This window comes from Cetorhinus maximus, chromosome 4, assembly GCF_964194155.1.
Source record: "Cetorhinus maximus chromosome 4, sCetMax3.hap1.1, whole genome shotgun sequence".
Taxonomy (NCBI): domain Eukaryota; kingdom Metazoa; phylum Chordata; class Chondrichthyes; order Lamniformes; family Cetorhinidae; genus Cetorhinus; species Cetorhinus maximus.
Genome location: NC_135882.1, coordinates 49,650,840 through 49,674,354, shown reverse-complemented (window position 1 = coordinate 49,674,354; position 23,515 = coordinate 49,650,840). Strand labels below are relative to the sequence as shown.

General features: G+C 44.2%; 1 protein-coding gene across 6 annotated transcripts in view; it reads right to left on the bottom strand.

The window, feature by feature from the left end:
* The window catches only part of col15a1b (collagen, type XV, alpha 1b), a 371,940-nt gene that overhangs the window by 110,292 nt on the left and 238,133 nt on the right, over positions 1 to 23,515 (bottom strand). For all 6 annotated transcript variants that reach the window (XM_078540165.1, XM_078540166.1, XM_078540161.1 and 3 more), the window contains 3 exons: positions 14,756 to 14,833; positions 7,499 to 7,534; positions 5,373 to 5,435 (listed from right to left, as the gene is read on the bottom strand). In XM_078540165.1, the coding sequence (XP_078396291.1) occupies positions 5,373 to 5,435; positions 7,499 to 7,534; positions 14,756 to 14,833 (177 nt within the window). The remainder of the gene's footprint in view (positions 1 to 5,372; positions 5,436 to 7,498; positions 7,535 to 14,755; positions 14,834 to 23,515) is intronic.

Sequence of the window (23,515 nt, the reverse complement as noted above, 5' to 3'; positions counted from 1 at the left end):
TTAAAAAGTACTTTGAAAGGGAAAAGGACCAAAAAGAGGTATCAGCAGTGGCAGATAACAAGAGGTGGAAATGAAGGATTCTGAAATTGATTTTCCTCCAATAAAATTGGATAATGAGGGGATACTTGAAAATTTTAATGTAATATTGAGTTACCTTCTAGACAAGTGTTAAAGTGATTTGGAGAAGCTCTTGCAGTCACACAGTATTTCTAGGAATAATCCGGGGAGGACAAATTTAGCTATACATGATGTGTGTATAGAAGTTTTATCTTTGATAAGGCAACATCCTTATAGATTAAATCCGGCAACATTTCACAAGTACAGAAAGAAATTGAATTTATGCTTCAAGATGAGTCTAATGACTCATTATATATATCATTGAGTCTAGTTGCAGTAACTGGAGTTCACCCATTGTGATGTTACCAAAACTGGATGGAACACAAAGACTGTGTGTGAACCATCAAAAGGTGAATGCAGTGACAAAAGTGGATTGATATCCTAAACCACGGTTGGAAGATTGCACTGAGAAAGTGGGACAACCAAAATTTCACAAAGATTGGACTTGCTAAGAGGATATTGGCAAGCACCGCCATTGGAGGGAGCAAAGGAGATATCCGCTTTTGTGATGCCAGATGGACTATATCAGTTTAAAGTCATGCCATTTGGTATGAAAAATGCACCTGCAACATTTCAAAGACTGACAAACAAAGTAATTGCAGGACTGAGCAATTGTGCTGTTTATATCGACGATTTGATAGTTTTCAGTCAAACGTGGGAGGAGTATTTATAACATCTGGGAGAATTATTTAATCAATTATAAGGAGCTAATGTGGTGATGAACTTGGCTATAAGTGAATCTGCAAAAGCGCAAGCTACATATCTAGGCCATAAGATTGGACATGGTAAGGTGGCTCCGAGAATGTCAAGGCTTTCGTGGATTTCCCTGTGCCTACAACAAAACAAGAAGTTTTGAGATTTCTGGTCATGGGTGGGTTTTACTAGAAATTTGTACCAAATTTTAGCAGTGTAGTTGCTCCATTGGCTGAACTATTAAAAAGGAACAAGAAGTTTCAATGGACCCTGGAGTGTCAGAAGGCATTTGACAGTTTGAAAACTGTATTGACTACGACACCAGTTTTGGCAGTATCCAATTATGCCAAGCAATTTAAGTTGGCCGTTGACACAAGTGACATAGGCATTGGGGCTGTATTGTTACAAGAAGGTGACACTGGAATTGGAAAACCGATAGGGTATTTTTCACGGAAGTTGAATGTACAACGGAGAAGATATTCAACGATCGAAAAGGAAACTCTGGGTCTGGTGTTAGCATTGCAGCATTTTGAGATTTACGTTGCAAACAATTAATCAGAAACAATCCTTTAAAGTTTCTGGACAAATTTTGAGACTGAAGTGCAAGGCTATTCAGATGGAGTTTATTACTGCAACCATTTAATCTGTAGATTATAGATGTGGCTGGACGAGAAAATCTAATTGCAGATGCATTGTAAAGAGTTTGAAGCTGAAAGGGAAAACTTTTAGATAAATTAGGTTAGTTTGAATTTCAAAGAGTAAGATGGTACACCTAAGCTATAAGAAGTGAAGCCAAATGGTATGTTTATTTTTCCCAAAGGTTACTGATAATATAAGTGCTATGAAAGATTTATATTATAAGAAAAGTAAAGTTGCAAAGACATATTGGAACAATGGAATTTACAATAAAAAGGGAGAAACATGTATAAAGAAGATGAGGTGATGTATAAGGGTAAAGGCATTTTATAGTCTAACACAAGTGTGAAATGCCTCCAGCCTCTATGCATCAAGTTGCTGCCTACAGGAACCAAAATTAAGAAAACTCACTTTGAATATCATTGTCCAGGGTATTGTGTGCTTTGCCTGGATCTGTTGAAATCTATTTCGTTTTACTGTTGCCTTAACGTAGGTGTAACTGGGAGCCAGATTAATTATGGGAGTTAGGAGTTATTATAGTAGTAATTTGTAGGACTATGTATGGCTTAAAATCTTTTCTTCTATTAATAAATGTTTAATTTAGTTTTGTAAAAACCCTCTAAGCCTCAGTGGATTTATTACTACTGAATTGAAGGCACGCATCTCGAAATAAAATGCAAATTGCAAAACAGCTGTGGCAGCTGTTTAAAGTTTCCCTCTGGGATTTGAGCAGCTTGGCATTTACCGTCTGCTGTGCCATAACACTACTGAATAGTTGTAGATGTTTGTTAAGTAAATGTGAAATGTTCGCCCTATGTTGAGTGTTTTCTGCTAAAATGAGTCCATATGGCTAAATCTGGCCAAATCTGTGGCTGGTTAGCAATTTCTAGAGGAGCACACTGGTCTATCACGCACACAGTGACCTTCTGTGAATTTCTATTGGGCAGTTGGATGGTGGTGGTGATGATTTCTCCCAATCCTCTGCTGTAATGTCAACTCAAATTCTTCAGAAAGCGAGGAGAAACACTTGAAGTGCAGGGGGAGGTTCTCCACTTCCAAGGTAAAATTGGATGTTAAGATAATCACATGTCTGGCAGAGCTTTTAGATATTTAACAGTGGAGGTACATGAGGCATTGGTCAACCACTTTAAAAGGACCTGGCCTACATTAGTTGTGCAAGCTGTGGTGTCTGGGGGAGGGGGGGTGGTCAATGGATTCAGGGAGCTGGGGGAGGGTGATGACAATGGCTATCAAAATTAAACTCGGGATCAATCACATGGAATTTAGAAGTGCCAGCATGTGTCCTTGGAAGGTTAGCTTTTAATAGTTCAAATTGCATAGTCCCAAGTATGGCAACAACCAATAATATCTGTGACACCAAACACATTTTGCAACGTAAGTAGAAATCCAGTCAGATTGCTGAACTGTATTTGTCAATCAACAATAATCTGTTTGCTTTAAACATCTATATCACTGAAAAAGTTATTTCCAAATGATTTTTTTTGTAAGTTCATTGCACGGTTGTGCACCAATCCTTTTGTGTGGTTCCCCAATTCATGCACCTTTAAAACAAGGCTGCAACACTAGGGGGAGCATTTCCTGCACATGCTCAGTTGTAGTGTCAGTGTCAGCTGCTGCATTAAAGTGAACGAGTTGGCTTGAGAAGCAATACTGTGCAGTCCTTAACCAATTGCAAGTTCTTGTATCTACTTTACCTATCATTTAAGGCATTCTGAAGGGGAAGGGCGAACAGCCAGTGGTCGTGGTACATATTGGTACCAATGACATAGATAAAAAAAAGATGAGGTCCTACAAGCTCAATATAGGGAGTTAGGACGTAAATTAAAAAGTAGGACCTCAAAGGTAGTAATCTCAGGATTACTACCAGTGCCACGTGCTAGCGAGAGTAGAAGTAACAGTATATTTTGGATGAATACGTGGCTGAAGAAATGGTGTAGGATGGGATTCAGATTCCTGGGATATTAGGGCTGGTTCTGGGGAAGATGGGACAAATACAAATAGGATGGGTTGCATCTGGACAGGACCGGGACCAACATCCTCGGGGGGGTGTTTGCTAGTGCTGTCAGGGAGGGTTTAAACTAGAATGGCAGGGTGATGGGAACCTGAGAGGAAGGGGAAACAAGGATAGAAACGAAAGACAGAAAAATAAGAAGCAAAAGTGGAAGGCAGAAAAAACAAGGGCAAAAAACAAATGGGGTCATAGTGCAAAATAAAGCTAAGGTGACTAACAAGGTTAAAAAGACAAGTCTAAAGGCATAGTATCTTAATGCGTGGAGCATTCGCAATAAGGTAGATGAATTAACAGCGCAAATAGATATAAACGGTTATGATATAGTTGCAATTATGGAGACTTGGCTGCAGGATGGCCAAGAATGGGAACTGAACATCTAGGGATATTCAATATTTAGGAAGGAAAGACAGATAGGGAAAGGAGGTGGGGTAGCACTGTTAGTAAAGGAGGAAATTAATTCAATAGTGAGGAAAGATATTTGCTCAGAAAATCATGATGTGGAATCTGTTTGGGTGGAGATAAAAAACATCAAGGGGCAGAAAATGTTGGTGGGGGTTGTCTATTGGCCCCCAAAAAGTAACGGAGATGTAAGTGAAGGCATTAAACAGGAAATTAGAGATGCATGCAATAAGGGTACAATTGTAATCATGGGCAATTTTAATCTACATATAGACTGGACAAACCAAACTAGCAATAATACTGTGGAGGAGGATTTCCTGGCGTGTGTACGTGATGGTTTTTTAGATCAATACATTGAAGAACCAACTAGAGGGCAGGCTATCCTAGACTGGGTATTATGCAATGAGAAAGGATTCATTAACAATCTTGTTCTTGGGGGCGAGCAACCATAAAATTATAGAGTTGTTCATTAAGATGGAGAGTGAAGAAGCTGAATCCGAAACTAAGGTCCTGAATCTAAATAAAGGGAACTACAAGGGTATGAGGCGCAAGTTGACAATGATGGATTGGGGAACCTTACTAAAAGGGTTGACGGTGGATAGGCAATGGCTAATATTTAAGGAATGTATGTATGAATTACAACAATTATTCATTCCTGTCTGGCGCAAAAATAAAATTGGAAAGGTGGCTCAACCATGGATTACATAAGAAATTAGGGATAGTATTAGATCCAAGGAGGAGACATACAAAATTGCCAGAAAAAGCAGCAAGTCTGAAAATTGGGAACACTTTAGAATACAGCAAATGTGGACAAAAAGATTGGTCAAGAAGGGGAAAATGGAATATGAGAATAAGCTTGCAGGGAACGCCCCCGCACACCAACGGGAAAACTCTGCCGATAATCTAAACTGATGTTTCAGTCAGTACTGAGGGAGTGCTTCAGTATACCGAGTTAAACTGAGATGTCTACCCTCTCAAGTGCTAGTGAAATATCCCATGGTACTATTTGAAAGAAGGGCAGGGGAGCTCTCCCCATTACCTTCAACAACCATCACGAAAATGGATTATCTGGTCATTATCACCTTGCTGTATGTGGGATCTTGCTGTGCACAATTTAGCTGCCCCATTTCCTACATTAGAACGATGCCTACGCTTCAAAAGTACTTTATTGGCTGTAAAGAATGTTGAGGCATTCTGAGGTCATGAAAAGCATCATATAAATGCACGTTTTCTTTCTTTTAATGCTTTGGAATTGATCATCTGTGTAATGATGCGAAAAGCTTATTGAATTGTTCCAAAGTGTCCTAACGACAAATTGAGTGCTTGGGATCTCTGGAGGCTCTTAAGCACCAACAGATGCTGCAATCCATGAATTTGCCTTTTCTATACAGTGCACAGCAGTTTTAATGTCTACTCTTTGTTGTGGGCTGTAACAGTGTTGAAACCAAAACAGCAAAAAGGCAAGAAATAAATCAATAAAAAATTAACCACTAACCATGGGTCCTGGTAATCCAGCTTTCCCGATTTGTCCAGGTTGACCTGAGATACCCGGAGGTCCCTTAAAAACAAAAAAGATGCAGTCGTCAGGGAGCAATGAGTTTTATCTCCTGTTCATTATTTTAGGTTCATTTTTAGACAGAGTGAAGATTATTTGATTGCCTAGATCATTAAATAGGAAAGCAAGCTGTGCTGGATCTTTCTTTGCACACTGACTGGCATGAGCCTGTCAGGGGGCCATCCCGCTACCCTTTTCTCAGTGCTGAACACAGGCAGGAGAAAATTCCCCAATCGGGTGCTCATAGAGCGTCTGATGAGAAATTGTGGGACCTCAGCCCTTGATTTAATGCTCATTCCAGGGATACTAGAACACCACTTCACACTGGCAGCTCTGCTTATTCCATACTCAAAATGGAAAATTAAAATGCAAAGTTTTAATCCTTTTTTAAAAGCGTCATTCTGAAGATGTGGGCATTGCTGGTAAGGTCAGTATTTATTACCTGTCCCTGGTTGCCCTTGAGTAGATGGTGGTGGGCCTTCATCTTGAATCGTATGGGGAAGGTACTGTCACTGTGTTTTTCGGTATGGAGTTCCAGGACTTTGACCCAGCAATGAGGAAGGAATGGTGATATATGTCCAAATCAAGATGGTGTGTGACTTGAAGGGGAACTTGGAGGTGGTGATATTGTCATGCACCCCCGGCTACCCTTGTCCTTCTGAGTGATGGAGGTCAGGTGTTTGGGTGGCGCTGTCGAAGACACTTTGGGAACTTACCTCAGTGCATCCTGAAGATAGTGGTCATAGCAGCCATGGTTTACCAGTAATGAAAATGGCGGATGTCTAAGCTTGTTGTTGGAATGAGAATCAAGAGAACTGCTTTGTCAAGGACAATGTCAAACTTCTTGAATGTTGTTACAGCTGCACCCATCAAGGCAAATGGAGCGAATCCCATTAGACTCCAGACTTTAGCGTTGTAGGTAGGGGAAAGGCTTTGGTATGTCAGCAGTAGAGAGACTTGTCATAAATGCTGAAGAGTAGGATTTTGTTATCCCAGGCTGTCTGAGATAGGGTCCCTAGCATAGACGCTTCCTAACGGGAGGGAAGTAAATCAAAGGGGCATCAATTTGTCTGACACACACATCTGCTTGGTAGTCAGCTCAAGAGAGGCTGTGATAGAGGCCTGGGGCCCAGTGGCTTTATACAAATATACAAATAATGATAGGCAGGCAAAGACTCACTGGTCCATCCACATAATGGCCAGAGACTACAATTACATTGTGACAGTTGGCATAGGAATATTGATTAGGAAATATTGATAGAAAAACAGGACCTAATGTTGTGACGACAGAAGGTAGGGTTTGTGGACAGGAACTGCATGTCCTTACCAGAATTCAATGGTGGGCGTAGCTTGGACCGCAAGCAGTTCCATGAAGAAGATAGCATAGGTCCCAGAGTGGGGTGAGACCAGGCTTTTCGGGCAGGGAAGGATCTGGCACCCTATGGGAGTGGGAGCAGGTTGGGGTGGGTTTTGAACCCTGGGGGCGGGGGGGTGGGAGGGAAGAATAAAGGGAGGGGTTACCATCTTGTGGGGGTTTTACCCTGTGCGCATTGGCAGCAGCCCCCCTCATGAAGTCAGTACCACCCCTTCCTTCACTCTTTTTCACTTCAGGTGGTGAAAAAGCAGGCTTCCCACTCTCGCCAACCTCCCACTGCCCAGCGTAATATGGCAATGGAGGTGGAATGAGGCCCTCAATTGCTACTTAATTGGGCAGTTAAGGGCCTCAATAGGCCTAAGGATGGGTGGCCTAGTGGGCACCTTACCCACCTACCGTGTTATGGGGAATGGGTTAGACATGGGCAGGAAAGTGATGGGCTGTAAAATCCAGCCCTAAGCCTCAGTATTCTTTGCTATTCTCACTCTGACTGCCCAAGGTATGAATGTACAGAAGAAGAAAAAACTATTACAGCTCCTCATGCTGGCAAATCGGTGTTCCTGGCTGATCACATTAATAATCAGTTCTTAAAAATACCCAAGGAATGAGTTCTGACCTTCTCCATCTGCTCAGAATGCTGCAATGAGGAGAAAATGGGGTTAAAAAAGTCTCTGCAATGGGCTGAACTTACTTTTTCACCTGGAGAACCTGGTTTGCCCTTTTCACCCTACAAATAAAGAGAGAGTCAGTCAAATTGTTGACCAAATATTTGAGACCTGCTGCCACAAGAAAGCAATGTAACCTGCAAGTCAGCTTTCTGAGACACAACACCAGTTTGCATGTGTGTTGGGAAAGCCAATCCCACCCAAGGTATTGCTCAAGGGCCTTGCTTATGACTGTGCTGAGTGAGCCTGTGCTTGCAATCCCTCACACAGGGACTAGGTTCATTCACTCTTCCCTGGGCGGTAGATGAGGTCAGCGATTTTCCCCAAAGGAAGGACATCATAGGATCAGAAGTTCTGTTTTTGCCTAGTGGTTATGGTACTGGACTAGAAACCCTGAGATCATAAGTTTATAATTATAGTTTATTAGTTTATAATTACAAGTTGTGCGATTGAATGCCATAAATCTGGTCATTTGTTTGCTGGTACCAGAATAATGACCATGACGGCTGCTGGGTTATTGTAAAAACCCAACTCGGAAAGGGAACCTTCTACCCTTAAGCTGCAGGCCCACACTGTGCCGTTGATTTTAATGGGCAATAATTCCTGCCAACGTTGCACACATCCCAAGCACCAAAACAAACTCAGCCTCCTGATAGCACCTGCTTAATTTCATTGCTGGGCAATGAACAATCTGGCAGCGTTCATGGTTAGTTTCTTTGGTGCCAGCCAACAGATGACCAGGTTTAACACATTGAGATCCATAACATGCTACAGTGGGATTTGAACTCATGACCACTGGGGCTTCTTAACATTAAGTTTCCATTCTTTGTTGCTCCACCAAGAGTTCATTTTGCTGATTATAATCAGTCAGTTTACAGTATAATATAATAAGGCATGCTAAAAAAAAATACTCATAATCTATTTTGTGCTCATAAGAATTTAAAATCTTTACTTCTGTTCTCTACTACTGTCTACCTCAAGCCCGTCTTCACTGGTCAATATACACATTGGGATTCCTACAGTTCCATGCGCTACAAGATTGGCCCTGCCAGCAACCTCATAAACTGGGCTCCGAGCCATTTGCTCACTGTGCAAACTTGATGCTGAAATAGGGCACATCAGTGCTATCCTGTGGGATAACGGCTATCCTGACCTGATCATTGCTCATTGTATATTGCTTTCGGTCCTGAAAAGTGCCCAGTCTACCCTGACTACCTGGAAAGGTAAGGTGTCTCAAAAATTTGAGCAACAGGTAAAGCTAGCTGTTACACGCTGCTACTATGCAGTAGCAACACAAGTAGTAATCTCCACTAACAGGATGTTACGGTCATGCAAGAAAGACATTCTGCCTATCACACAAATGTGTAATGTGGTATATGATTTTCAGTGCCGGTGCGGTGCTAGGTATGTAGGTCATACGTCCCAAGGACTGGTGGATCATATCAAACAGCATGTCCCTTGGGCTGTCCATAACAGGCAAAGTACTGACTGTACTCAACCAGCCTGTGCTTGCAAAACTCAGGACATAGTGTTCAACATTAGATATGATTCTGTGATTGGACAACACTTGCTAAACAATCCTGATTGTGCCAACCAATCAACACCCTCTCCTCATGCAGTATAAATTGTTGTTCCCTTTAGGTTTGATATTTTGGTGAATCTGTGCTGTTGAGTATGAGACAAACAGCTTTGACAGCATGTCTCTTTTTTTCAGCAATAATCAACATCTGTACTACCAAGTGATTATAAATATTTAAACATTGTTATGAAGACCGTTATATAAAATATCAGTTTATAACATCATTGGCTAGACATATATTGAGCTTTTGTGGAAAGAACACTTTCTGCTAAGCAAAGGACACTAGCCTACTGTTGCTACTAATTTGCATTTGTGAAGAACACAAGCTGCCTTATGGAGACACTGAGCCTATGGAGCTCTCAGAGAGAGATCACATGATCCAGCTCTTGGGCAAAAAGATACTAGATTTTTGAAAGTCAAGAGAGAGACTGCCCCAAGGGCAACAGCCTTTCCCAGTCTTTCTTCTGAAATTTCTCCCACCAAAGCTGAGCTCTTTACAATTAAAAAAAACCCAGCAGAAGACCTTATTGCTGTAAACTGAGAGTTCTTAAAGGAGAATTCCAAATCAACACCATTGTCCCCAGTGAGAAATCCCAAAAACCAGCAGCTACTGAGGGCCGGAGCCTGTCAGCTATAAACAAACATCTGTACACTTGGTAAATTATCTTTTTCTGACATTGCTTGTTACTTGGCCAAGGTTTTAATATCTGATCCTCTGCAGAGTTTTACCATTTTCTTGCATGCTTGTGGGGATTGTGTGTGTTGTTTTTGCATTAGTGGGTATGTGGATATATTTGTATATTTTAAACCTTTTGTTAATTTCTGCATCTTTATGTGAGTGAATTTTCGCATAAAACTAACTCTTTACTTGTTAACTTAAGGAAGCTGGCTGACTTATTTCTTGCATCAAGCCATACACAGTTAAATATATATTAAATTGGCAATATCACCTTCCATTTAAATTCAAACTCTGTTATAACCAACTCAGGAGTCGGACAAAGAGAGGAGACAGTTCACCCATGTTAATTGGTTCCAACAACATACATATATTTATGTAATTTTAAAATTATTAGGCCCAATTTTAACTCTGTGAGTGGGTTTTGAGTGAGTTAAAAGCAGTCCATTGACTCTTTCTGGATCTGAATGAATTAGAGTAACTAGCCAGCTTGAATTGTTTTTATTCTTTCATGTAATGTAAGCGTCACTGGCTAGACCAGCATTTGTTGTTCATCCTAATTGCCTTTGAAAAGGTGGTTTGGAGCTGCTTGCTTGAACTGCTGCAGTCCATGTAGTGTGGGTATACCCACATAGGACTTATGCCCTTCGAGCCTGGTCAGCCATAGAGTCATAGAGGTCTACAGCACAGAAAATGGCCCTTCAGCCCATCGAGTCTGCGCCGGTCAAACAAGTACCTAACTGTTCTAATCCCATTTTCCAGCACTAGGCCCATAGCCTTGTATGCCATGGCACCACAAGTGCACATTCAAATGCTTCTTAAATGTTATGAGGGTTTCTGCCTCTACCACCCTTTCAGGTAGTGAGTTCCAGATTACCACCACCCTCTGGGTGAAAAAATTCTTCCTCACATCCCCTCTAAACCTCCTGCCCCTTACCTTAAATCTATGCCCCCTGGTTATTGATCCCCCCACCAAGGGGAAAAGTTCCTTCCTGTCTACCCTATCTATGCTCCTCATAATTTTATACACCTCAATCATGTCCCCCCTCAATCTCCTCTGCTCCAAGGAAAATAACCCCAGTCTATCCAATCTCTCTTCATAACTAAAACTCTCCAGCCCAGGCAACATCCTGGTAAATCTCCTCTGCAGTCTCTCAAGTGTAATCACATCCTTCCTGTAATGCGGACTCCAGGGGCAGGATTTTCCCGTTGGTGAGCGGGGGGGGGGGGGGGGGGGGGGCGCTCACCGACGCGTAAAATGACGCGCGGTGATGTTGGGCGGAGCTTCCAATGTCACTGCGCCCCATTTAAGTTTTCAGGTAGGCGGGGGCTCAGCAAAATTAGCTGTGCGCCCGCCAACCTGTCAATGAAGTAATTAATGGACCTGTCCGTCCAACATTAAGGTTGGCGGGCAGGCCTGGAGCCCTGGTGGGCATTAGAGAAAGCATGAAACCTCATCCATGGGTGGGATGAGGTTTCACGTAGATTTTTAAAAATTTAATTTAAGTTTTTTCAAAAGTTATGGACATGTCCCAACTCATGTGACAGCGTCACATGAGAGGACATGTCAGGAATCTTTTTGTTCTATTTTTAATAATTTGTACAGTAGAGGTGATCTCCCTGAAGCAGCACTTAGCCTCAGGGAGATGAGTGCGCTATTTTGTGCGCACGTGTGAAGGAGCACTCTCAGGATTCCCCCCCGTCCGCACAGGGAGCGCATAGCTCGGCAGCCTTAATTGGCCCGCCCACGTAAAATGGCAGCGTGCCCCCAATCGAGGGGTGCCGATCTGAGGCGTGCCTCTGCGCACCCGCACTTCAACCTCCCTCCCGACGGGGGGGAATATCCTGCCCCAGAACTGCACGCAATACTCTAGCTGTGGCCTAACCAGCGTTTTATACAGTTCCAGCATAACCTCCCTGTTCTTATATTCTATGCCTTGGCTAATAAAGGCAAGTATCCCATATGCCTTCTTAACCACCTTATCTGCCTGTCCCGCTACCTTAAGAGACTGGTGGACATGCACAACAAGGTCCATCTGATCCTCGGTGCTTCCCAGGGTCCTACCATTCATCGTGTATTCCCGTGCCTTGTTTGTCCGGCCCAAGTGCATCACCTCACACTTATCCGGATTAAATTCCATTTGCCACTGATCAGCCCATCTGACCAGCCGTCTATATCCTCTTGTAATCTAAGACTATGCTGCTCACTATTAATCACCCCACCAATTTTCGTGTCATCCACGAACTTATTGATCAACCCTCCTACATTCAAGTTTAAACCATTTATATATACCACAAACAGCAAGGGACCCAACACCAATCCCTGTGGAACCCAACTGGACACAGGCATCCAGTCACAAAAACACCCCTCGACCATCACCCTCTGCTTCCTGCCACTCAGCCAATTCTGGATCCAATTTGCCAAATTGCCTTGGATCCCATGGGCTCTTACTTTCGTTATCAGTCTCCCATGCGGGACCTTATCAAAAGCCTTGCTGAAGTCCAAGTAGACTACGTCAAATGCACTGCCCTCATCTACACACCTGGTCACCCCTTCGAAAAATTCAATCAAATTGTTCAGACATGACCCCCCCTTAACAAAACCTTGCTGACTGTCCTTGATTAATCCCTGCCTCTTCAAGTGTAGATTAATTCTGTCCCTCAGAATTTCTTCCAATAGTTTCCCCACCACTGAGTTTAGACTGACTGGCCTATAGTTCCTTGGTTTATCCCTTCCTCACTTCTTGAATAACGGTACCACATTGGCTGTCCGCCAGTCATCTGGTACCTCTCCTGTGGCCAGAGAGGTATTGAAAATTATTGCCAGCCCCTGTTAACTCCTCCCTTGCCTCACTCAACAGCCTAGGATACATTTTATCCAGGCCTGGAGATTTATCTACTTTTAAGCCTGCCAGAGCACTTAGAACCTCCTCCCTTTCTATGCTAATTTCTTTAATTATATCACAGTTCTTCTGCCTGATTTCCATACCCATGTCGTCCCTCCCACTTGTGGACACCGACACAAAATATTCATTTAGAACCCTACCTATGTCTTCCGACTCCACACACAAATTACCACTATGGTCCTGAATGGGCCCTACTCTTTCCTTAGTTATCCTCTTACTCTTACTGTACATGTAAAATAACTTTGGATTTCCCTTTATTTTACCTGCCAATATTTCTTCATGCCCCCTTTTTGCTGTCCAAATTTCCTTTTTAAGTTCCCCCGTACACATTCTATACTCCTCTAGGGCTTCCGCTGTTTTGAGCCCTCGGTATCTGCCATAAGTCTCCCTTTTTCTCTTCATTCAATCCTCTATATCCTTCGACATCCAGGGTTCCCTGGATTTGTTGGTCCCACCCTTTGTCTTTACTGGAATATGTTGGCCCTGTACTCTCTCTATTTCCTTCTTGAATGAGTCCCAATGCTCTGATGCAGATTTACCTGAAAGTAGCTGCTCCCAGCCCACTCTGGCCAAATCATATCTGGTCTTATCAAAATCGGCCTTCCCCCAATTTAGAACTCTTGAGTTCTGATCCATCCATGTCCTTTTCCATAACAACCTTGAATCTAAAGGAGTTATGATCACTATCTGCAAAATGCTCCCCCACTGATACCTCTACCACTTGCCCAGCTTCATTCCCTAAAATTAAGTCCAGGACCGCCCCCTCTCTTATAGGGCCTTCTATGTACTTAAAAAGCTCTTCTGAATGCATTTTAAGAATTCTGCTCCCTCTAAACCTATCACAGTACGACTAACCCAGTTAATGTTGAGGAAGTTGGAATCCCCCATATTACACTTCTCTGAAATTTGCCTACATATCTGCTCTTCTATTTCTCTTTGACTGTTTGGGGCCTATAGTACACTCCCAGAAATGTGATTGCTCCTTTTTTGTTTTTCAGCTCTACCCATATGGCTTCATTTGAGGAGCCTTCTAAGATGTCATCCCTTCTTACTGCTGTAATTGATTCCATGATTAATATTCGATACCCCCTCCTCTTTCTACTCCTTCCCTGTCTCGCCTGAAGACCCTATACCCTGGAATATTGAGCTGTCAATCCTGCCCCTCTCTCAACCATGTCTCTGTAACTGCAATGACATCATACTTCCATGTGTTAATTTGTGCCCTCAACTCATCTGCCTTATTCGTCAGACTCCTTGCATTAAAATAAATACCATCCAACCTTACCAAACTCCCTTGTGCCTTAACAGGCCTATAATTTCCATGCCTTCCAGAATCACCTGCTCTCCAGGCAAGTGGGGAGTATTCCATCACACTCCTGACCTGTGCCTTGTAGGTGGTGGACAGGCCTTGGGGAGTCAGGAGGTGAGTTACTCATCGTAGGATTCCCAACCTCTGACCTGCTCTTGTAGCCACAGTATTTATATAGCAGGTCCAAATCAGTTTCTGGTCAAGGACGTTGAGGGAATATTAACTTATGAATATTGTTGAAAAGAGACATGTTGCCAAAGCTGTATGTCTTGCACTCATCAGGACAAATCAAGAATGCCAAATTTCGAACGATCGCAATAACTTAAACAACAAGATGAAAGGGTGCTGATTGGTTCGCAAGTTGATTCTGATTGACCGAAGTGTTGCCATGGAAAAAGCAATGGTCTCCCCAAGCTCCCAAGGCTTGAAAATATTCCTTTTGCAAGCAGAGAATGTATCCCTGCGTATGATTGGGCAAGTTTTGTGATCGTTTGAAATTTGACATTCTAATGTTTGTCAAGACGAACAGCTTCAACAACGTGTCTCTCTTTTCAGCAATATTTGAATACTAGTTCACTGTAATTGGCCACTGCAAACAACTACCAGGTTTCCTTGGCACTTCAGAGGATGTTATGGGAGCGCAGGACAGAAAGCGCAAGGAAATACAAGAACCATCTATTCTCTTCATTGAAGTAAGTGTGAGTCACCAGAAAAGCATTTCTTCAATCCATCTGCACCTGAGTTTGTAAAAAAAAAAATGTATTGGGAATAGTTCTCTAAATTATAAGTCATGTACACATTTAAAATTCTTACTGGGGTCCCTGGAGGTCCTGGGAGTCCAGGTTTTCCTGGTATACCCGGTAGTCCAAATGCACCAGAGCTTTCCATATCCTGTTGGGATAGAGAGAAAAGAAAACAAATTAAAATATGACCTATTAAAAAGAAATAAATTAAAATGCAGGCACTGTAACTTTAAAATACCAAGCACAATTTTTCCTGTGTACCTGAGAGATGCAAAATCAAACCTGTTCCAAAGTTGTACGTAGTAGGACAGGGTCATTGTGGAGCTTCTTTTTAATGGATTCCACCATCTTGGAAACATTGGAAGAGATGGAGGCTATACAGTCCCTCGCGCTTATTCTAACATTGAATTAGATCATGGTTTATCTGTACCTCAATCCATATCCCTGCCTTTTCTCCAATTTCCTTGGTATGCTCACCTAGCCAATATTAATTGGTTTCAATCTTGAAAATTTCAATTGAACAGCCAGAGGTCGTGGTCCACATTGGTACCAATGACTTAGGTAGGAAGGGGAATATGGTCCTGCAATCAGAACTTAGGGAGCTAGGTCAAACATTAGCAAACAGGACCTCAAATGTAGTAATCTCCGGATTACTCCCAGTGTCATGTGCCAGTGAGTACAGAAATAGGAGGATAAGGCAGATGAATGCATGGCTGGAAAGATGGTGCAGGAGGGAGGGTTTTAGATTCCTGGGGCATTGGGACTGGCTCTTGGGGAGATGGACGGGTTGCACCTGAACAGAGCCGGGACTGAGTTCCATGTGGGGAGTTTTGCTAGTGCTGTTGGGAGGGCTTTAGACTAACTCGGTGGGGGTGTGGGAACCAAGAGAGAATATTAGATAGGAATACCAGGGTGCACAAAATACTGGGAGAGATAGATAACACTAGAATAGAGCAGACTAAGTTAATAGGTGGAGTTGAGGTGAGGGGGAAAGTAACAAAATCCAAATCAGGGTTACTATGCATGTATGTGAATGCATGGAGTATAATAAATAAGATTGGTGAGTTACAGGCGCAGATTGCCATATGGAAATATGATATTGTGGCGATAACAGAGACCTGGCTCAAGGAAGGGCAGAACTGGGTGTTAAATATTCCCGGGTACAAGGTGTTCAGAAAAGATAGGGCAGGAAGAGAAGGAGGAGGCTGTATTGGTTAAGGAGAGTATTGCTGTGCTGGAGGATGTCCCAGAGGGTTCAAGGACAGAATCAATTTGGCTAGAGCTAAGGAACAAAAAGCGTGCAATTACATTGCTCGGTGTGGTCCATAGACTGCCAACTAGTGGGAAGGATGCAGAGGAACAAATCTGCAAGGAAATTACAGAGAGATGCAAGCATTATAAAGTAGTTATAATGGAGGCTTTAATTACCCGAATATAGACTGGGACAGTGGTAGTGTAAAGGGCAGAGAGGGGCAAAAACTCCTAGATTGTGTTCAGGAGAATTTTCTACAGCAATATGTGTCCAATCCAACAAAAGACCTGGTTCTTGGAAATGAGATCAAGTGTCAATGGGGGAACATTTAGGAGACAGTGATCATTGTATTGTACATTTTAGGATGATGATAGAAAAGGACGATACGCAATCCAGAGCAAGAATAATTAACTGGTCAAGAGCCGACTTCGATGGGGCAAGAACGGAGCCAGACCTGATAGACTGGAATGAAGGATTGGGGGTAAAATCTGTATCTGAACAAGGGGCTTTCTTCAAACAAGAATTGATTCGGGAACAGTCAAGATATATTCCTTAGAGAGGGAAAGGTAGGGCAAATAAATCCTGAGCTCTCTGAATGAAAAAGGAGATAGAAACTGAGATAAAGAAGAAAAAGTGTGCTTATGACAGGTGTCAGGTAGAAAGTATAATTGAGGACCAAGAGGAATACAGAATGTTCAGAGGGGAGGTGAAAAAGTATATTAGAGAAGTGAAGAGGGATTATGAGAAAAGACTGGCAGCCAACATAAAGGGGAATCCCAAAGTCCTCTATAGGCATATAAATAGTAAAAGGGTGGTAAAAGGAGGAGTAGGGTCGATTAGGGATCTAAAAGGGAATTTACACATGGAGGAAGGGGCCGAGGCTGAGGTATTAAATTAATACTTTGCATCCGTCTTTCCAAGGAGATAGATACTATCCAGGCCATGGTGACAGAAGAGGAAATTCTGTCACTAGAAGGGTTGAAAATTGATAAGGAGGAAGTGTTGAATAGACTGTCAGTACTTAAAGTTGACAAGGGACCAGGACTGGATGAGATGCATCCAAGGAAATTGAAGGAAGTGAAAGTAGAAATTGCAGGGGCGCTGGCCATAATCTTTCAGTCTTCCCTACACTCAGGGCAGGTGCCAGAGGACTGGAGAATTGCAAACATTACACCCTTGATCAAAAAAGGTTGTAAGGATAAGCCCAGCAATTACAGACCAGTCAGTTTAACTTCAGTGGTGGGCAAGATTCTGGAAACAAATATTCGGGATAGAATTAGTAGTCACATGGAAAAATGTGGGTTGATAAGGAAGAGCCAGCATGGATTTCTAAAGGGGAAATCGTGTTTAACTAACTTTCTGGAGTTTTTTGAAGAGGTAACAGAAAATTTCGATGAGGGTAATGCTGTTGATGTGGTGTACCTGGACTTTGAAAAGGCATTTGATACAGTGCCACACAACAGACTTGTGGGAGAAGTTATTGCCCATGGAATAAAAGGGACAGTAGCAACATGGATACAAAATTGGCTGAAAAATAGGAAGCAGAGAGTAATGGTCAATGGATATTTTTTGGGCTGGATGAAGGTTTGTAGTGCAGTTCCCCAGGGGTCGGTCTTGGGACCCTTGCTTTACCTGATACATATTAATGATCTTGATCTTGGTGTGCAGGGGACAATTTCAAAGTTTGCAGATGATATGAAGCTTGGGAGTGTTGCAAACTGTGAGGAGGACAGTCTAGAACTTCAAAAGGACATTGACAAGTTGGTGGAGTGGGCAGATAGGTGGTAGATTAAGTTCAATACGGAGAAGTGTGATGTGATGCATTTGGGTAGGAAGAACATGGACAGACATGGACAGGCAATATAAAATAAGGGGTGATATTTTGAATGGGGTGCAGGAGAAGAAAAACCTGGATGTATATGTGCATAGATCATTGAAGTTGGCAGGACAGGTGGAGAGAGCAGTTAATAAAGCATATATTTTCCTAGGCTTTATTAATAGGGGCATAGAGTACAAAAGATAGCAGGTTATACTGAATTTATATAAGATACTTGTTAGACCTCAGCTGGAGTATTGTGTACAGTCTGGGCGCCACATTATAAGAAGAATGTGAACACATTGGAGAGAGTGCAAAAGAGGTTTACAAGAATGGTTCCAGGCATGAGAAACTTCAGTTACGAAGACAGATTGGAGAGGTTGGGACTTCTCCTTGGAGAGAAGAAGGCTGAGAGGAGATTTGATAGAGACATTCAAAATCATGAGGGGGCTGGACAGAGTAGATAGGGAGAAACAGTTCCCGCTCGTAAAAGGATCAGGAAGAAGAGGGCACAGATGTAAAGTGATTTGCAAAAGAAGCAAATGTGACGTGAGAAAAAACTTTTTCACACAATGGTGTGGAATGCACTGCCTGAAGCTAAGTTCAACTGAGACATTCAAGAGGACATTAGATGATTATTTGAATAGAAACAAGGTGCAGGGAAATGTGGAAAAGACAGGGCAATGGCACTAGGTCATAATGCTCATTTGGAGAGCCGGTGCAGATACGATGGGCTGAGTGACCTCCTTCTGTGCTGTTAAAGTTCTGTGATTTGTGACCCAGCATCTGTAGCCTACTGGGGGAAAGACTTTCAAAGTTTGACAGATCGTTGAGTGAACATAATCTTTCTTCCCCTCATCAGTATAAACTAGGCAAGCCCTCTATAAGACCAGTAATCAGTGTGTCCAGCAGATCGGTGTGATGTGTCACGTGTGTGGGTGAAGAGAGTTAGTATGCTTTACACTTTGGTGTGCTGGTTTGCTTCACATTTTCAGCCTACACTGCTGGCCAGCAGCAATGCGAAAAAGAGCCAAATGTGTAAGTCTCTCCCTGTCAATACACAGCCTCTCCATTGGCAAGCTGTGCCTCCTCGTGGCAAGACATGGAAACGGGGGCCACGAAAGCTTCAGAGGAACTCGGGGGAGGTTTGGTTCCCAGACACGCAATGTACAGGTCCACCAGCATGGTGACATGCCTGGCACTCATAACAAAACTGTTAGCTATGGGCAAATGGCTCCACTGCCTTGTATATAACTCAGGAGAGTTGAAGGCTAAGGGACTGAACCCTAACAAAAACTCTGGAGTGGAGCCCCAATGCAGACTGATGTCTAAATATGCCATTTTTCTGGTAACTCCTGGTAGTAAGCTGGTGCCAAACATAGTGCTTTGCATTCCTTTGGACTCAACCAGGGAGGTTGAGATGGGGGATCCTGGTGTTTGGGCAATCACAGGGTCTCCATAAATTTTTCCCTGGAGAGGACACTCCAGCTTCACTGCAAAGAGTTAACACAACATGGGGGACACCAGGGGGACACAACACCAGTTATGAGTGATTAGCCCAACTCGACTGGCATAGAGAACAGGTGTTACAGGCTGTCTCCGATGGTGGAAGGTAGTGTCCAACTGGTCAGCCATCATCCAGCTCAAGTTGAGCAGCTCTCAACTGGTCAGGTGCTGAACCATCGCAGTGTTAAAGAGGATGTTAAGAGGATTCAAGGTGATTTAGACAAGTTGAGTGTGTGGGCAAATACATGGCAAATGCAGTACAACGTGGATTAGTGTGAAGTTATACACTTCAGTAGGGAAAACAGAATGGCGGAGTATTATTTAAATGGTGGTACATTGGGAAATATTGATGTACAAAGGGACCTGGGTGTCCTTGTACACCGATCACTGAAAGCAAACATGCAGGTGCAGCAAGCAATTAAAAAGCAAATGGTTTGTTGGCCTTCATTGCGAGAAACTTGAATACAGGAGCAAGGATGCCTTACTGCAGCTGTACAGGGCCTTGGGGAGACCACACCTGGAGTATTGTGTGCAGTTTTGGTCTCCTTACCTAAGAAAGGACATACTCGCCATAGAGGGAATGCTGCAAAAGTTCACCAGATTGATTCCTGGGATGGCAGGATTGTTGTATGAGGAGAAATTGGGCCGACTAGGCCTTTACTCACTGGAGTTTAGAAGAATGAGAGGGGATCTCATTGAAACATATAAAATTCTGACAGGGCTGAACAGACTGGATGCAGGGATGATGTTTCGTCTGGCTTGGGGTTCTAGAACAAGGTGTCACAATCTCAGGATATGGGGTAGGCCATTTAGGACGAGATGAGGAGAAACTTCTTCACTCAGAGGGTGGTAAACCTGTGGAATTCTATACCACCGAAGGCTATGGAGGCCAAGTCACTGAATATATTTAAGAAGGAAACATAGAATTCTGGATTCTAGAGGCATCAAGTGGTATGGGAGAGAGCGGGAATATGGCGTTGAGAGAGAGGATCAGCCATGATCATATTGAATGGTGGAGCAGGCTTGAAGGTCCAAATGACCTACTCCTGCTCCTACTTGTTTCTAAGGTCCATCTGCTTCAATGGGTGCTTGGAGCTCAGAATCCCTGCTCGACAAGTGGATGGAATCCATCGCATGGGGCAAACAAACAAAGCATACAAAAAGAGAGAAATGCCTATTCTTCAACTGGCAAGATAGAATGTCAGGACCATGTGCCACGGGACCTACAGACAACTTGCAGCAGGTCGATAATACATGCAAGACAGCTGTGATCAACAGGGAACATCAACATAGCATTGCTACAAGACACCAGGTTCATTGAGAGTGGCTCACTGAAAGAAAAACATTACACGTTCATCTGGCAGGGGAAGAGTTCAGAGGTAATTCATGAGCAGGGTGTAGGCCTCTCTGTCAGGAACTCCCTACTCTCGATGATAGAACCCCCCAACAATGGTTCAGAACGAATTCTCTCCATCCACCTCTCAACTCGAAACAGGGTTAGTTAGTCTTATGATTAAATATGCTCAAACACGGTGCTCCACTACCGAGGTGAAGGACCAGTTCCATGGGGTGCTTGTCACAGCCATCAGCAGAATCACTAATTCAGAACACCTTTACCCACTGGGAGATTTCAACACAGGAGATGGCCTCCCCCGCCACCACTGCCTTGGACATCATGGCTTGGGAGAGAATTTTGGGATTGCACAAGGGCCATTTGAGCTTTGCTGTTCACACGAGCTTTCTGTAACTAACAGCTTCTTTCCGAACAAACCATGCCACGAGGTATCTTGGGAACATCCAAATTCAGGGTATTGGCAGAAGCTGGATCGGATCATCACAAGACATGACTCTCTGACCAGCACTCTCAATACACACAGATAACACAGTGCTGACTGTGATACAGATCACTGCCTGGTTACACAAGAGTGAAGGTGCAACCCTTGAAGCTTTTACATTCAAAGCAGAAATGCTGTCCCTGTATCAACAACAGCCATAGGGCCTACCTAGGTAAAACCACCTCAACACTCGCTCGCCTGAACACTCACCCACCTCAACACACACCCGCCTCAACACTCACCCACATCAACACACACCCGCCTCAACACTCACCCACCTCAACACACACCCGCCTCAACACTCACCCACCTTAACACTCAACCACCTAAATACTCACCCACTTCAACGCTCACCCGCCTCAACACTTACCCACATCAATATTCGCCAGACTCAACATTCACCCGGCTCATAGCTCACCCACCTTAACACTCAACCACCTAAATACTCACCCACTTCAACGCTCACCCGCCTCAACACTTACCCACATCAATATTCACCAGACTCAACATTCACCCGGCTCATAGCTCACCCACCTTAACACTCAACCACCTAAATACTCACCCACCTCAACACACACCTGCCTCAACACACACCCACCTCAACACTCACCCGCCTCAACACTCACCCGCCTCAACACTCACCCGCCTCAACACTCACCCGCCTCCACACTCACCCACATCAATATTCATCAGCCTCAACATTCACCCGGCTCATAGCTCACCCGCCTCAACACTCACCCGCCTCAACACTCACCCACCTAAACACTCACCCACTTCAACAATCACCCGCCTCAACACTCACCTGCCTCAAAACTCACCCACCTAAACACTCACCCACTTCAACAATCACCCGCCTCAACACTCACCCGCCTCAAAACTCACCCACCTAAACACTCACCCACTTCAACAATCACCCGCTTCAACACTCACCCACATCAATATTCACCAGCCTCAACATTCATCCGCCTCAACGCTCACCCGCCTCAACGCTCAGCCGCCTCAACGCTCACCCGCCTCAACACTCACCCACCTAAACACTCACCCACCTAAACACTCACCCACTTCAACAATCACCCGCCTCAACACTCAATCGTCTCAACATTCACCTGCCTCAACACTCACCCTCCTCAACACTCACCCGCCTCAACACTCACCACGTCAACTCACATGCCTCGACACTCAACCACATCAATATTCACCAGCCTCAACATTCACCAACCTCAACAATGACCCATCTCAACACTCACCCGCCTCAACACTCAACCACCTAAACACTCAACCACCTAAATACTCACCCACCACAGCACTCATCTGCCTCAACGCTCACCCTCCTCAATGCTCACCTGCCTCAAGGCTCACCCGCCTCAACGCTCACCCGCCTCAACACTCACCCACATCAATATTCACCAGCCTCTACACTCAGCCGCCTCAACACTCAGCCGCCTCTACACTCAGCCGCTCAACCCTCACCCGCCTCATCGCTTACCCGCCTCAACGCTCACCTGCCTCAACGCTCACCCGCCTCAATGCTCACCCGCCTCAACACTCACCCGCCTCAACACTCACCCACATCAATATTCACCAGCCTCAACATTCACCCGCCTCATAGCTCACCCACCTCAACGCTCACCCGCCTCAACACTCACCCACCTAAACACTCACCCACTTCAACAATCACCCGCCTCAACACTCACCCGTCTCAACATTCACCTGCCTCAACACTCACCACGTCAACTCACATGCCTCGACACTCAACCACATCAATATTCACCAGCCTCAACATTCACCAACCTCAACAATGACCCATCTCAACACTTACCCGCCTCAACACTCAACCACCTAAACACTCAACCACCTAAATACTCAACCACCACAGCACTCACCTGCCTCAACACTCACTCGCCTCAACACTCACTCGCCTCAACGCTCACTCGCCTCAACGCTCACCCGCCTCAACGCTCACCCGCCTCAACACTCACCCGCCTCAACACTCACCCGCCTCAACACTCACCCGCCTCAACACTCACTCGCCTCAATGCTCACCCGCCTCAATGCTCACCCGCCTCAACACTAACCCGCCTCAACGCTCACCCGCCTCAATGCTCACCCATCTCAACACTCACCCGTCTCATTGCTCACCCGCCTCAACATTCCCGCCTCAACGCTCACCCGCCTCAACACTCACCCGTCCCATTGCTCACCTGCCTCAACACTCACTCGCCTCAACACTCACCCGCCTCAACGCTCACACACCTCAATGCTCACCCTTCTCAACACTCACCTGCCTCAACACTCACCCGCCTCAACACTCACCCACCTCAATGCTCACCCTTCTCAACACTCACCCGCCTCAACGCTCACCCACCTCAATGCTCACCCTTCTCAACACTCACCTGCCTCAACATTCACTCGCCTCAACAC